General features: G+C 43.7%; 1 protein-coding gene across 1 annotated transcript in view; it reads left to right on the top strand.

Moving 5' to 3' along the window:
* The window catches only part of LOC142590282 (sodium-coupled monocarboxylate transporter 2-like), a 42,589-nt gene that overhangs the window by 15,976 nt on the left and 10,715 nt on the right, over positions 1-15,898 (top strand). Inside the window, exons 6-10 of the mRNA XM_075702273.1 lie at positions 3,944-4,011; positions 10,447-10,604; positions 12,857-12,997; positions 13,075-13,204; positions 14,652-14,740. Coding sequence (XP_075558388.1) covers positions 3,944-4,011; positions 10,447-10,604; positions 12,857-12,997; positions 13,075-13,204; positions 14,652-14,740 — 586 coding nt within the window. The remainder of the gene's footprint in view (positions 1-3,943; positions 4,012-10,446; positions 10,605-12,856; positions 12,998-13,074; positions 13,205-14,651; positions 14,741-15,898) is intronic.

The following is a 15,898-nucleotide window of genomic DNA, read 5'->3' as shown; positions in this document are numbered from 1 at the left end:
AAGAGCTGTACCCGGCCACGCTGATCGGCTTCAGACACTGCGTAAGCACGCAGGACATGATGCTGCAGCTCAAATACCAAATCATCGACGATGACGACAGCGCCCGCGACAACAAAGCAATCCTAGGGATTGACCTGCAGAGCGCCTTCGATAAGGTGAAGCACTCGGCGATTCTGTCCCAAGTCTCCAAGCTCAACATGGGCGAAAGATCATACAACTACATCAAGGACTTTCTCACGGACAGGGACCGCCAAGCTACGAGCAGGCGACCTACAGATGTAAGAGAAGAAGCTCGGGAGCACCGGCAAGCCTCAGGGATCGGTCATTTCGCCGATGCTGTTCGACCTGGTAATTATCGAAGTGGCCGAAAAGTTCGCGGGCATCGAAGACGTCAGGCACACCATCTACGCGGACGGTATCACGCTTTGGGTGACCGGTGGCAGCGACACCTACATCGAGTGCGCACTGCAAGCCGCCTTCGACACAATAGAAGACCAGCTGGAAGGCACCGAACTGATATGTTCGGCGAGAAAATCAGAGCTTCTCATACTCCCACCTACCAAAAAGAGCAGAGGCAAGACCAGACAACGCGAATACGAAAAAATTAGAATCGCAACCAAATCTGGCATCGTGATCCCTGAGGTAGCCAAATTTAGGATCCTACGCATGGTCATCGAAAAGCACGGAAGAAATGGTGAAACCATCATCCGTCTCATGGCGAAAGCAGCCAACGCCATTCGAATCCTCAAACGAGACACTTCCCGGAAGGCTGGCATGAGAGGAGAGCCTAATTGGGCTCGTCCAATCCTTCATCATCAGCCACGTCGCGTACGTTGCAGCCTACCACAGATGGCTCCAACACGAACGTAACAAAATCAACGTGATCATCAGAAGAGCGTTCAAGAAGGCTCTGGGCCTGTTCGAGTCTACGAGCACGACCCGCTTCTTACAAATACGGATACACAACACGGTCGAAGAAATAGCCGAAGCGCAAATAACCTCTCAACTGGAGCGGCTGTCCATGACCAAAGCTGGGAGGAAGATACTGGACGACCTGGGAATAGGACGGTCGAACGAGGTGGAGGTGAAGCTCCCCGTCCCCGAAGAAGTCCGACTCCAGGATCGATCCCATACCGAAGAACATGAATTCCGAGTTCAACAAGGAAAGAAGAGAGGCGAGGGCCAAGACTCTCATCGACGAGCACGCCGACGAGCACGCGCAGTACGTGGACGCGGCCTAATACCAGCGGAACGCCTACGCAGCGGTCGTCATAGAGGCGTCAACCGGCGCCACGAGGACGGCAGCGTGCGTGAGAGGCGTCGGAGTGGAACAAGCGGAGGAGGTAGCCATCTCACTGGCCATCACCAATGCAGACTGCCACATAGTGCACCACAGGCGTTGCGAAACTTCGCCAAAGGCCAAATATGCAAGGAGGCCGAGCGCGTACTGCGAGCGCCCAAACTACAAGACAGAAAAGTGAGACTCAAGTAGTTCGCGGCGCACGTGGGCAACGCGTCGGAACGCAGTGAAAACCACAATGAGACGGCACACGCAGCGGCCCGAGCGCTAACCAACCGCGCCCCGGCGACAGACCGTCCGACGTAGTTCGGAACAAAAGACCGCATGACGGACTACAACAAATCACGAAGGCCTACCGCCTGGCTCGCAGGACTCTCACACCCCTGCATCCGAGGCTGAGTCGAGCGGATGCGGTACTACTGAGACAGCTCCAGACGGGATCGCTACCGAGCACGGGACTGATGTATCTCATGTACCCTGAGACATACCCGATCGATAAGTGCAGAGTTTGCCGGAAGGAGACCGCAGATTACACGCATATCTTGAGGGAATGCGTTAAAAATCCAGAAAAAGCAAGATCAAAAAAGATCCCATTGCGGCTCGAGGCAGCCGCGGAGAGCTACGACCAAGAAGAACAGCTCTGGGCCGTCCAGCAGGTCCTCGGGGTGCTCCGAAGGCAGGGACGCAGTGAGCTGGCAACGGCGAGCGGAGACCCGCGCCGAGTAACGGCGACCTCTTAGATTACATGGGCCATCGTCAGGGCGCGCCAGCGCCCAACTGCAGGCACAAATAAAGCTGAATGCTATCCAATCCTATTGGTGCCTCATTTCAAGACAATTTGTTTGTGCTCTACTGATATTGCTTTGCAAACAGAATTACGAAACAATTTGATTGCTCATGTAGATGCGGTTCTTCCGCGCAAGATGACCTTTTATGTTCTTCAGCACATGTGCAAGGTCGGGCATGGCCAACAAGAGCTCTTCAGCGATGTAAGGATGGGGCACAGTGCAGATAGGGACAGAGCTGCGGGCGCTGTGCAAGTTCAGACTTCTCCACAAGACCAGGTTTAAGCTTCCCTTGTCACACGTGACAGAAAATACATGCAGTACAAAACGTGAGCAAATGAAAAAAAATTGTGCAGTTTGTCACCATTGACGAAAGTGCTTGTGTAGTGCTACGCGATGGCCTGCTTCCAATGAGTGTTCGTCCCCTCAACAGTAAACACAAATGTGTGGTTAGCAGACTGGTCACTTTCAGGTAGCGCTTTAGTACCGAGGAACGAGTCACAGCCACGGCGTAACTGAATACGGTTTGGTATTTCCATTTCGTCCATGAAAAGCACTGCGTCCTTTTCAATGTCCGCCATCACTGAAAATAAAATGTTTGATCACATCGGTTATTTCCGTGAGCACTCCCGGCTTGAAGGCGTCTGCACAGTGTCTTTGATGGAAGACGGGTTCCTTGCTCAATTAATAGGTCATGCCCGCTGGAGCCGCAAGCAAACTTCAGCCGAAGTGTCTCTAAACTGTGGCAGCGCTCCACAACGAACGCTTTCTGTTAGCCCTCTGCAGTGAGGCCTTTTGCTTCTCATTTGAGAGCTTCAAGTTCTCCGTTAATACGGTACGGTTCTGTTGTGGCGGCTTCAATTTCTTCGAGCGTGTGCTCATTTTTCTTGTCACCCATGCTAGAGTTTGGCTTAGCTGTCCGTTTTCAATCTTGACATCATGCAAGGCTTTCCGTAATTCGCTAGCGTAAAAAAAACAGAAATGTAATCCATACTTTCCTGCGAACTGCAGTAATATTCGTTGCTGTCTATCTGGGACATTTAAGCATCACTTGTGTCTGTCATAGGAGCTTGGGAAAGCTCTGTTCCTGCATTATTTTCACCACCACCAGCAGCAAAAGATCGTTACGTAGGGCTGTTTCTTTGACTCGGACGGGCTACACCGTAGGGTATGCATCCAGAAACAATGCAAAGGTCAAGAACAGGGACTTGGTGAACTGATATCCTAATTTGAAAGTGAAAATTTAATAAAAATACACAGGAAGGTGCAATGAGTTACAGAGCCGATTTGAACTGAACGAACGTAGTGCACACAATTTATATGGAGAAAGAGTTAGGAATAAGAGAACACGCAAAATAGAAGTGACGCAAACTGATGACACAAATTGGAAGTTGCATTGGTGGAGAACAGGTGACTTTTCTTTAAAAAAGAAGCAACATCCGCAAAAATAACCAGGATCTTTGATCTGACAGTTTGAAACACAGAAGCTGCATTGACATCCGCACCTTATGGGTGACGTTTCGTATCCACCTCAACACATTCACATGCCATTCACATTCACTTTATTTTTTAAGCAACATGTCTTGCACAACAACAAAAATGCACACAATTTCAGTCGCACGTTCTTTAGGGCTAGTTGGTTCATACTTGAAAGCAGGTTAAAACTGTGCGAAAAACGCCGACTGCGAAAGAAGCCCACAAAACCCCACGGACACAACTGTGCTCGTGGTGTGTTGTGCGTTTTTTCGCTGTCCTCATTTTTCCCGCAGCTTTAACCTACATTGACGCACGATTACATTAGAACAGTACTGCGCTTTAATATTTCATAGACCATATATTGTGTTTATTTCTGTTTCAGTGTTCCCTGTGCCCATTCTCTACTCGAACATTATTATTGGATTAGCAGGAACAGTGTACACGGCTCTGGTAAGACATCTTACCATACCAGGAGTTTTATAGATGCCACGGAATTTCTAAAAACCGCCTGCTGCAGGTATTACGTTTCTGATCCTTGAGCTGGATTGCTCGTAGACACGTGCATACTTGCACAAAAATTGGGATGGACAACTGACCAATTACAAGAATCACCAATCAAATTTTTGACTACGAGCGCTTGTATATTCACTGGTATTGGCGAATTATGACTGCTGAGCCATGAAGGCACATCAACTTTTATACAATTTCGAAACTAGCACCAGATCTGAAATTAGCGCCATGAAGCTTCTACTGACAGACACTGTTGTTTAAAAAGACCTTTGATGAAACACCTTCCACTGCATTTCAAGGCAAAAGTAGCTAAAATCAATACATGTCCTGGGGCAAATTGCGATGAAATTGGTCTCATCGTCAGAATTTCTTCGCAGTCAATATGCCTTGCTGAATCACTGGCTTGAAAGAAATCATTGGAATATCCACCTAAAAGTTAACCTTAATAATGAAACTAATGAATTAGTCGAACTAACAATTCAAATTATTTCCAAGTTATCTCGCATATTAAAATAATCCAAGTCAAACAGTAGAATTGGGCATCTATCAAAGGTAGTTTAAAATGGCTATTAGCTGTAAACGACACCAAATACATGCATATTCAAACTTGGAAACCAATGTATACAGAAACGTTTGCGATTAAGTGCAAAAGTGCGTGTTCCGTATATATTTTGTTTCTCCGATCAATACTTCAAAGTTGGTATTTGGTAATTTATGCATACTCTGCAATTTGAATTAGTTATTCCTTTCTCCGAAGACTGCGCAAGTAATGAGAAAATGTCCAAGATATTCCCTAGTGAATCGTGAACTAAATAATTCTTTCTTCATCTCAGTTGTACTTGCGGTTGTAGGTTGTAAACAGATACGGTTTATAGATGTCTTGTATTCTATGTATTTTCTATGCCTTGCCCCCGTTACTCAGTGCCTCACTTTGAGGCCTGTAAGGTATCTTTAAATAAATAAATAAATAAATATGTTGGTGATTTTCTTTGTGAACGTATTATTTTAAATGCGGTCTATAATTAAATATGCTTCAATATGTAAATACTTCATTATCTACCTTGTTGCGTTCGAATTTACTACATAAACTTTACTACAGAAAACAAAAATATTATCCGGTAATTTACGAAGATGGTACTTCAAGGAATTATGCGCTCATAACCAAAACTTGACTTTTAATCTCCCGGTATGAAACTTCGCGGTTCCTAAATAATTGCTGTCAAAGCTTCGCAGTGTACTGTGCCACTATCACTGTGATAATTTTTTCACCATTACTCGTTGCACACCATCAAGTGTAAAGAACAAATAAAATTTATTATGTTGTGTCAGCTAGGCTAAGGCATTCATAATACAAGATTTCTTGCTTTGCCTCTTGTGAGATTTTTTATCTCCGAAGCATCGAGGTTACCAAACTTTTGCGACGCATGCATACAGCCCCCTAAAGACATGAAATACTTCCGAGTGTGGATCACACCAGTCCAGGAGTTCTGCTTAAGGCTGCCGCTATAGGTGATACTCAAAACATGGCGTTCATGACGTTTTTGGCTCTGCGATTGCTTCCGTTGCAAACGGTGCCTCTAAACCATCGCCTTGGAGATATGTTGCTGCTAGACAAAGGTAGCGGTAGCTGGGTGCTACGTTTCTACATCACTCGTTGTATCAAACGTGGGGCGGCACGACCATAAGGAAATGCGAGACTCAAATTTTTGTTGGTTGCAGTCATTGTTTGTTTTCTTCATATGGATGGCGTAGAAGCGTACCTTCATAACTTCTTTCAACGATTTGTATCCTTGTGCATAGAGCCAATTTTATTGTACGTTCTGCCAATGCATATATATATATATATATATATATATATGTGTGTGTGTGTGTGTGTGTGTTTGTGTGTGTGTGTGTCTGAAGAAAAAGAGAACGACGTACGTTGGGGGGGGGATAAGCAGAGTATATTTGACAGACGTTTCGGCTGGTGGACCAGCGGAAACGTCTGTCAAATATCTGTGCTTATGTCCCCCCCCCCCCAAATGTACGTCGTACTCTTTTTCTTCATTGTACTACCCGGGCCAGCGTGATTTGTTCAGCCATATATATATATATATATATATATATATATATATATATATATATATATATATATATATATATATATATATATATATACATATATATATATATATATATATACACATATATATATATATATATATATATATATATATATATATATATATATATTATTAGTTTCACGGGAAATGTCCAACAAGGGTTACAACACTATTACTTGGGGTATAATCGCTGCCTAACATCAAATTGAGAAAATTTAGCTGCATAACTTCTAGTTGATATCTACAGAAATATTTTAATTGCAGAACTGAAGGCGCCCAGTACGCGCTCAACAATTTTAAAGAATATAGTCGGGGTTGCAAGGCTCCCGTACCCGAAAATCACCGATAAAATATATTACGCTTGCACGTACGTTTCTTCCTCTTGGCCAGTTAAATGTTTTGCAGGAAACTGAACAGCAGAACTTCATTGCCTTTCGTTGAAAATTAATAAATTAGATTCTCGAAAATGATGAGCAAAACGAGAACAAAGGGAAAGCAGGAGCGAACGTTTTCATAAGTGGACTTCTCCTTTTTAAGGTGACATAAGGTTTCTCGCGCCACAGTACATACATAGGTACGGTACTTCTAAATTAGTGCTACATGTGACGAGGAAAGCATAGAGCAGTCACCTCGTTCCTTCATCTTCCATCGGTAGAAATCCAGGGAAATCAGGGGGAAGGCGGGAGATCGTGTTAGTGTCAGTTTTGCTCATAGGTAGATATTTCGAGCACTTAGAGTGCTAAAGAACTGTCACTTTCGATCAAGCACATCAAGTAAAGTTTGCAATCGCAATTGGTGGTGTATAGGAACTTATTCAGAACTATATTGTCAAAATCATTTTCAGTGACAGTGCTGTGTACGCTCGCGCGGACACCAGCGATAAATATAGAACCGTGACGGTGGCGCAGCCAGCCACGAAAGTCATCGAACCATGAATTGTTGCTTTCTTTTCGTGGTGTCTTCGGCCTCCTTTCCAATTAAAGCTTAAGTCGCACTGTGACTGGTTTGCACGCAAAATGAAACACGGATGCTCAATATTCACTTACTCTGATTGCACGTCTCAGGTAACATGCGCCTAGCTGGGATAGCGCTCCCAGCTACATGCGTAATCTCGTGGGACATATTTACTATTTGGTTAGCGACACTTCGTTCCAAATACGTTTAACTAACTTAGTATGTGGAACGAGATTAGGATGTCCCAATGACTGGAACTTATGAGTTAAAGAAATTAGGAGTGTTCTGTAGTATAAAGTTGCAACAAGCTCCACCGACAGAAAACCCAGCGCTCAATTATATGCGTTCCGCATGTGTCATATTAAGTTAGCGGAAGATTTTAGCAACTACATCCCACTTACTTTGTGGAACCAATGTAGAACAAAATTAGGATTGTGACATATGCCACACAATCCAGAAAAGAAGGATGTGCCTAAAGGTACGTCGCACGACTCCTTCAGATTATTTACAGGTACGTTAGATTGATCTGCCAGTTATTTATGGCAGAATATCCGAAAAATCGCGTTGGTTTCGGTCAATTTTACGTTAAACTGTGTCGGCCGTAAGCTCGAGAAAGAGCTCCTTCTTTCGGGTCCACGTTCCTGCTGTGTGGTTTGCGGTGAAGCTCGCCTGATTGTGTAAAGACAGGCGTGCTCATCACTGCTGCAACAGCTGCCATATATGATTCCATAACGTTAAGGAATGCTCTCACAGAACGAAAAACACATTCCATTCGCTGCGTCTAGACACGATAATACGACTACATATTGCAAGTGGGGCATTGATGCGATTACACTCCGCAAACAAATCCACTTGAGTGTTTTGTAACAATACGTCCGTGTTGCAGCTGTGGTTTCGATATGCAGCAAGTACGAACTTGCCCAAGTCTAAACTCTGCTCAAAAATGAGCAGAAACGTGAACTTGAAGCAACGAAGCTCATTTCTAACCGAACAGGGCGCTCCGCTGACCGCTCTTCGAGTCACTTGCACTTTTCATTCGCGAAAATGTATGAGAGACCCTTGTCCTACCCTTTGAGTCAGAAGTAATCCTTCTTGACATTCTTTTTCGGGAGACTGTGCTTTGATCATACTCCTATGCAGACCGCTAATAAAAGCTTGGAAAATGGTCGAGGTTGTACGACGCCGCATGAGTATCTTGCTTGTACATATATACGTTTAAACGCACGCTTGACCTTGTTCACATCACACCGATACTTTGATGCGGCTTCTTGTACTTAAAGTTTCAAATTTCGTAGATGTCGTTTATGCGCTAACGTGACAGAGAACCCAGAATGCTTTTATGGCAATTATTGCAAGCGCGTCTGAGGGTTCGCGTTTCTAACGCGAAAGACGTCTAGAATTGGCTTTAGGCGTTAAATATTTTGTTGACAAAAGGCTGAATTTTGAAATATATATAAAGTTAACATGCGTTCGGCTTCGGAAACGCCTAAATCATCGCAAACAATGTGGCAGAAACCTCAACACTCTGCAATCATTCCTTAATATCACGGGTAGACTAACAACTGCAAGTTGTCGGTTCTTGGCGTCCCGTTAGAACCTTCGATCTTTATAACGACAGAAAGCTGAGCTGGTTGGTAAGGATTCATAATGCAAAGAAGGGGTAAGGCGTGCAGGCACGGACACAAGAGAAGAGAAGTGGTTCATAATGCAACAAAGAGGTGAGGCGTGCAGACAGGACACAAGAGTAGAGAAATGGACAACACGAATGTGTGTCCACTTCTATACTCTTGTGTCCTGTGTGCACGCCTCACCTCTTTTTTGCATTATGAATCCTTACCAACTAGCTCAGCTTCCTGTCGTTCTAAGAGAAGTGGTGTTGTCCCCTACTCTTCTCTTGTGTCCATGTCTGCACGCCATTCCCCTTCTTTGCATTATAGAATCTTAGATCGCCTCGCTACAGTACTCGTTTCTTTAGCGATAGCAGATAACTACAGTTTATTATTTTGAAAGATTTTTAGAGTTTCCTTCTCTATGTCAATCTGGCTGACGTGGTGAAAGTTTATATCTTACAACGGCAACAAGGCAGCAAGCAGTGCATCTTCACCGCTACCCGACAGACACCTTGATTGGGCCATTCGGCTAAGTACGTTTATTGCACTGCTTTTGCGTTTGCTACACAGTACATTAAAAACCAGCGGAGTAAACCTACTGTAATATCAACGCGTCTGATGGTCCAGTAGATGTGGGTGTAGTGTGGTAGTGAGAACGCACTGCTTTCTGTCATCTTGCCGCTGTGAGATGTAAGTGGCAAAAGAATTTTTAGCCACGTGATACAAAGTGCCGCAGAGCGAAAAAGAAAGCAACTTGAAAGCGAAAAAAATAAATACAACGTGGTATCACGGCCGCGTAGCCCAGCTTGGCAACTACCTATTCTACCGCGACGTCACCAGATGATCATCATTATAGCTATTATGCATTTGCATTATTAAGCACTAGCTGCAAACTTTACTTGTTTAAGCCGCATACTGTTTGTTTATGCGTACGCATCCGAACGGGAGTGCTACTGCATTTTACATACATCCCTCTGTAACCTTTGATCTATAACGCATTTGACACAAACTGCCTTTTCTAGGTGCCTCTTAAAAACGCGAGCCCTCATTCCATCCCACCGGCAATAATCGCCATCAAAGACAGGCACTGCACGTAGGTTCTCCATTTGGTTTGCGTAGACTCTCAGCTAGCTCATTTGACGGTAAGGTATGCGGGTATTACTTCGATGTACTTATTCCAATCTTTGTACTCCGCAGGCTGTATAAACTTTTGCGGATGCCGCACTGCGTAAGAATTTGCCCTTATGAATCCACTATATCATCACCGATTAACTTGATGCGACAGACGTATCTTTAGACACTTCGTAAAAAGCAGGTTTCGAGCTACAAGAACAACTTACTTAGACACTCCCTTGAAGAGGACTTCTGTGTCTCTCGTTGATAAAAGTCTTGTGGCGTGCTTAAAGCAGCACGCGTTACATTTGCCTTCCTTAGGACTGTACTGACGAAGATAACCTTAATTAGAATACATAAGACTGTCGTAGAAGGTTTGAGAGGACATCTGAATGCATTTATTTGTTTAAACGACTATTTTACTCATAAAAAAGCAACGGTTTCCTATACTAAAAAAAGATAAAAGTAATAATAAATATGTGAATTATTTGAAGAATGTAAAAAATGCCCCAGCAAGAAATATTCTTCTGTGCCAAGTTTTTTTTTTCATTCAATGTATGTCGTAACGCAGCAGCTTCATTTTTCTTTCATTCAAGGGCGGACTGCGTGGTGTGGTTTGGGCGGACTGCGCTCAAGCCCTCGTGATGTTTTTATCACCACTCACAATTATAGCCAAGGTTGTTTACGACTCCAAATATGTGACCCAGCCACTGCGGCCCATAAGCGATATGAACGTCACCGAATACATGTTCAGGTATGAGTTAAAGTTGCACGCAAACACCTGAAGGTATGCGTTTGCAAAAAAGACTCTTTTAAATTCTCGTTGGTGTATTCATGCGAATTCATGGACTCACTAACGTACTTAAGCTTCTACGAGGCTCACTTGCTAACTTGGCCTCTCTAAGTGCCTTGTCGCATGCCACGTTTGTTTTATAAATCGTAAAGGGTGTATTTTTGAAAAGGCAAAGGATTCCGGAAATCATGGCGTGCTTGAACTTTCCCTTTAGTACGTGTTTCACTATACTGTCCGTCTTGCTATAGCGCAAGAGCTAAAGTAAAATGCCAAAACTTGCTACAACAGTTTTCTAAATGTATCCAACATATGACCGTAAGACTAAGTTTGTGGTTACTCTTTAGTTTTGATCATGATGTGGCTAGGCCATATACAAACACCTTTTGATGAGTAATCAGAATATGGCACTTCACGTGGACCAGACCGCATCGTAACTGTAGCCTCGGCCCCTCAAAACAGCATATTACTAAACACAGCGCAAAGAATGCGTCCTTTCGCATGGAACAGGTTATGTTAGGATGAATGTACCTCTCTAGATCATGACTATGATGCAAGAAGAGACTGTCACACTAGTCGGGCAATTATAAACGTGCAATGTACGGTGACGGAGAAAGGTGACAAAGACACGTACATAGTTCATTGTAATAGGTGTATGTGTTTCACCTTATCCAATTGTCACGTGCAGCAAGGTGTTCATTAAACAATAAAGTGATCGCGAACGCGATGATGCGCAAGCTGACCGAGTGCTTGTCTTAACGTGGCAGGATATGAATGCAGTAGCCTACAAAACGTAGTCCGAAACCAGAAATGACATTGCAGAATTTAGTGGAAACCTTAGGCAGCAGGTTTCGCAAATGGCATAACTGACAAAAAAGATCCTGCAGCATAAGTAAAAACATTGAGGAGGAGGTTGATTTTGGTTATAGTGTCCTTTTTATATTATGTCAATCTTGACAGTAATGCACGAACTTGATAAATATGCCAGCAATCCGCAACAATGCGGTTGTAGGAAACTAAGGCTGTCTATTTATCGAAGTTGGTTTTTCACAGTTTTCTCTAATTTTCCTATCAAATGGGGCTGGACCAGCGGCTTCTCAAGGCCTCTAAGATCGTCAATGCGAGGCTGTCATTCTATGCTTGTGCCAGGCACGGTTATCCAACTATATTCGCAGTGTACGATCTACATGAAATGGTGTAGCTGTTGACTGAGACAGGACTAGTCGCTTTCTCCACAAAAGTCATGCACAACATCATTATAATGCAATATGCGATAACATAGTTGCTGTCCCCTTGTAGGCTTCAACGTGGGCAACAACGTTTTTGCAGTTTTATACGTGACGCCGCCGGTACACATAGATAAAACTGTATCGGCAACGACAAATGAAAGCTTCAAAATGTAATGTTATAGTACTGTGCTGTGAAATATTGCTTATTGAACAATATCTATAGTTTTTTGTAAAGCTTCAAAATTGTTATGTTGGTTTGAAAAGAACAAAGTAATATTTCAAACACAACTGATAAGCTTTTTTATATAATCATGTGCTCGGCTTCACTGGAATTTTAAGTTTGAGACTAAAATTCTTTCATATTCGAAATCTGAAAGGAATGCATTTTTTATGAAAACGAAATAACACATTTCAGTAGTTTTCAGTGCGCATCCACAATGAGTCAAGAACTAGGAGCAAAGTAATGTACCTAAAATGTACTTACTCCAAAAAGAAATAGAAAGAGAGAGAGAGGAAGAGAGTAAGCATCCTTATTATGTATATGTAGCTTTAGAGAGGCACGTTCATTTCAGAATGAATTGAGCTCGGGCTGTCTCCTGGGGCCTCGCGATCAGCCGTTTCTGATCCCCGAGGTAGGATCTGGCCAAGGCTCTCTCCCAAAGCTCGTTCGGCTGACGAGGGCTTGGATGATTTACTGACGCCTGCTTTAACCCACTACTATGTGCCAAAAAAGACAAGGTAGTAGTAAGACTCATACAAGAACCACTTCTCTCTCTCTCGCATCACAACTGCATGGAAGAATCATTCATTCATATACGTGTGACATACGTGTGACAGGGTTGCTGTGGGACCTGGTCCCACAGCAACCCTGTCTAGGCTTTAGTCCGAAAAAGAAAGCAGGCGCCAATGTGAAAGTGAACTTATTCGTGTAAGAAAGAACTGGGTGGAAGTTTGAGAAAATAAAGGTGACTTTGGGCCTGCTTTCAGAATGAACGTAGACATCACGAGTGACGACAACTTCTGGAGTTGCCTTATAGGCGGGCTACCCTACATCCTGGTGCGCATGGGATTTGACCAGATGGTGGTGCAACGATACATGGCAGCCAGTAATGTTCGTGCTGCCAGAATGTAAGCGTTTCTCACCTTTGCAATGAACAATAGGGGGAAGATGTTAAAAATGAGGTTGTGGCTCTTCGATTTTTCAGAATAGCCATGGCCGGTGCGGCTTTCGTCCTTTTCTTCTTTCTACTAGTGGCCATTGCCGCTGTGTGTATCATCTACTGGTACAGAGACTGCGACCCCTTCGTGAGCGGCGATATCAGCAGCTACGATCAGGTAACAATTACAGTATAGTGATTTACCGTCATGAAGCGTGTGTATAGGTTATTGTTTACGTTTACGGTTGTGTGAAACACGCCAGCAAGCTCGAACCTTAAAGTTGCGTCAGCAGTAGCTGTCTGGCCGGGCTAAATAATAAAAGCTTAAGAATGTCACCAGCCAAGTTCTAAATTTAATAAACCTGACGCTTTCAACTGAGTTGGACTGTGCTTACCTATGCGCCCTAGTTCAAAGTGTAAGAACTTTCCTAGGCTGGTACTGATTAAGTATATGTATTCTGCGTTGCGTCATGCAGACACATCTGCCTAATTGTTATTTTGGAAAAGAAGACAAGTAAATTACCAAAGGCGAGATTTGCAGAGAAATAAGCTAATCTTTGTAGACTTTTATCAATTGGAAAAATTATAATGCACATAAAATATAAAGATTAAAGTGATGTTCATTTCTGTATTCATCAGGTTTTCGACAATTCCATCCCCACAGTTTATCTCATAGAGGAGTACTTGAGCTGGCCCGGCGGGGTTTCACTTAAATTTGGAAACTATCCGTTTGCACGAAGCCAACTCAAGAAAAAGTTCTCCTTTAGCACTTTGTATACAATTTATTCATCAACTAAAGTGCAAATCAACGATGTAGAGAAATATCAACACACACACACACACACACACACACACACACACACACACACACACACACACACACACACACACACACACACACACACACACACACACACACACACACACGCACGCACACGCACGCACGCACACGCACACACACACACACACACACACACACACACACACACACACACACACACACACACACACACACACACACACGCACGCACGCACACAAGGAGCTCGTGTCATCCGTGTCCTTCTTTCTTCCCTTGGGTTAGCGCTGAGCTTTGTACGGAACCATAAACCAAGTCCAAGTAGCCCATTTTGCAATTGTAATTTTAAACACGAACACACCCCCACACAATAACAAGCACATGCACACATGGATTTATTTCGAAAAACATAGACGGTGCAGGTAGACCCGGCAGACACGGCACATACTGAATTGTGTGGAACTGTAAAGGCAAGTTCGAGTAATTCGGCTCTGTTGGTAATGAATTTAGTTGCACAATACATCAAGTACTGTCCTTCATTATAATTTAATATAGAAATTGTAACTGTAAGATTTACTTTAAAGTGATGTCTACTGTTACTGCTTTCCAAAACACAGGTTGACCAGGTTCTGTTACTCACGGCACTAAATATTTACAAGAATGTTCACGTATGAAGCAGAGGCGATCCTGTTTCTTGAAACTGTTTGTTGTTGAAAAGGCTATTAGCGTGGAAAACATACTGAGGAGAAAAATAAAACATGCAATTTTCGTAGTTCATTGAGATACTTCTGCAAGCTAATCGTAGTGACAACGGGCTTTGCATTTCAGATTGTTCCTTACTACATTAAAGAAAGCCTTTCCGACATCGTGACACTGCGAGGCCTTTTCCTGGCAGGGCTCCTAGGTGCTACCACGAGGTTAGAGGTATTGAGTGTTTTTTTTGAAGTGAAACATCTTTAAAATCGGTCAGAGGGGAGCGCTTGCCAAAACCACATGTAATCAAAATACGTTGAAGCATTATCGCTTATATCTTCGCAACGGTACTGCCACGCGCCTTACTTTGCTGCTGTTGGGTACAAAAAATAAAAGCCCTAATGTGATGATGCATGTTTTGTTTGTACACGTGGCGTTGCTGTTGCGCCACGCATGGTGTGAGTGGAACTTACCTTAACCACTCGCTCAGCGTTCCAAGAAGCATAGCTCGCAGTACATGGATCGGTCCTAGTGGGAGTGGTCGCATTTGAGACAGCACACTCAGCCAGAATAGGTATGATCCACCAAACGCAATCCCGCGCTGAGTAGGAGTTACAAGGCCTACAGGTGCGCAAATTTTTGCCGAAATTTCAAGGTTGATCGGTTATGAGGCACCCGCGTTAGACACGCACGGTACAGAAATGGCCGTGAAGAGAATGCATGGGCTGCAAAACAAAAGGATGCCAATGCGCACCCGCTACCTTTCACCACGACGAGTGAAGTACGAATAGGGAGCTAGCGCTACAGCGAGATTACAACGTAGGGTCCCCACTAGCTGCATCATAAACGAAGCGTGTAGGCTTTGTGTAACGCATGAATGCATGTCATGCGAATTGCTTTTATATTGTTGTGTACAGAAGAGACGTTATTACGTGACCACGCATGTGCTACGTGTACTAATGGTGCCGTTGAGGGCCCACGCATGACGCAAACGCAGCTAAATTTAGCATCACATGCAGTGTATAGATAGGCACAGTTGGCAGTTTGACTCTCCGAGCAGGAACTGCCAAGCTTGAGAGAGCTCACTGTGCTGTGGTAGGAAGAATTTATCAAGTTCAGACTGGTGGAGATGAGGACACTTAGCAGACGAAAAGAACAAAAGCGTTCTCGTAATTAATGCTACTGCATGTTTTCCATGACAATCGTCGTATCAAGTGTCATCAGTGATACCAACGCGTCATCACTGATACACTGAATTCGACGCCTTAGCCTTCTGATTTAGGCGCTGGAAACACAGCTCGAAGAACAGTGTTTTGAAGTTTGTCATAAATTTGCAGTTTTGTTAATTATCAACTAAATAATTATATCGCATACTAATTGTT

The sequence above is a fragment of the Dermacentor variabilis genome, chromosome 8 (assembly GCF_050947875.1).
Source record: "Dermacentor variabilis isolate Ectoservices chromosome 8, ASM5094787v1, whole genome shotgun sequence".
Lineage (NCBI taxonomy): Eukaryota > Metazoa > Arthropoda > Arachnida > Ixodida > Ixodidae > Dermacentor > Dermacentor variabilis.
Note: the sequence above shows the minus strand (reverse complement) of the source record. Positions and strands in the feature narration are given on the sequence as shown.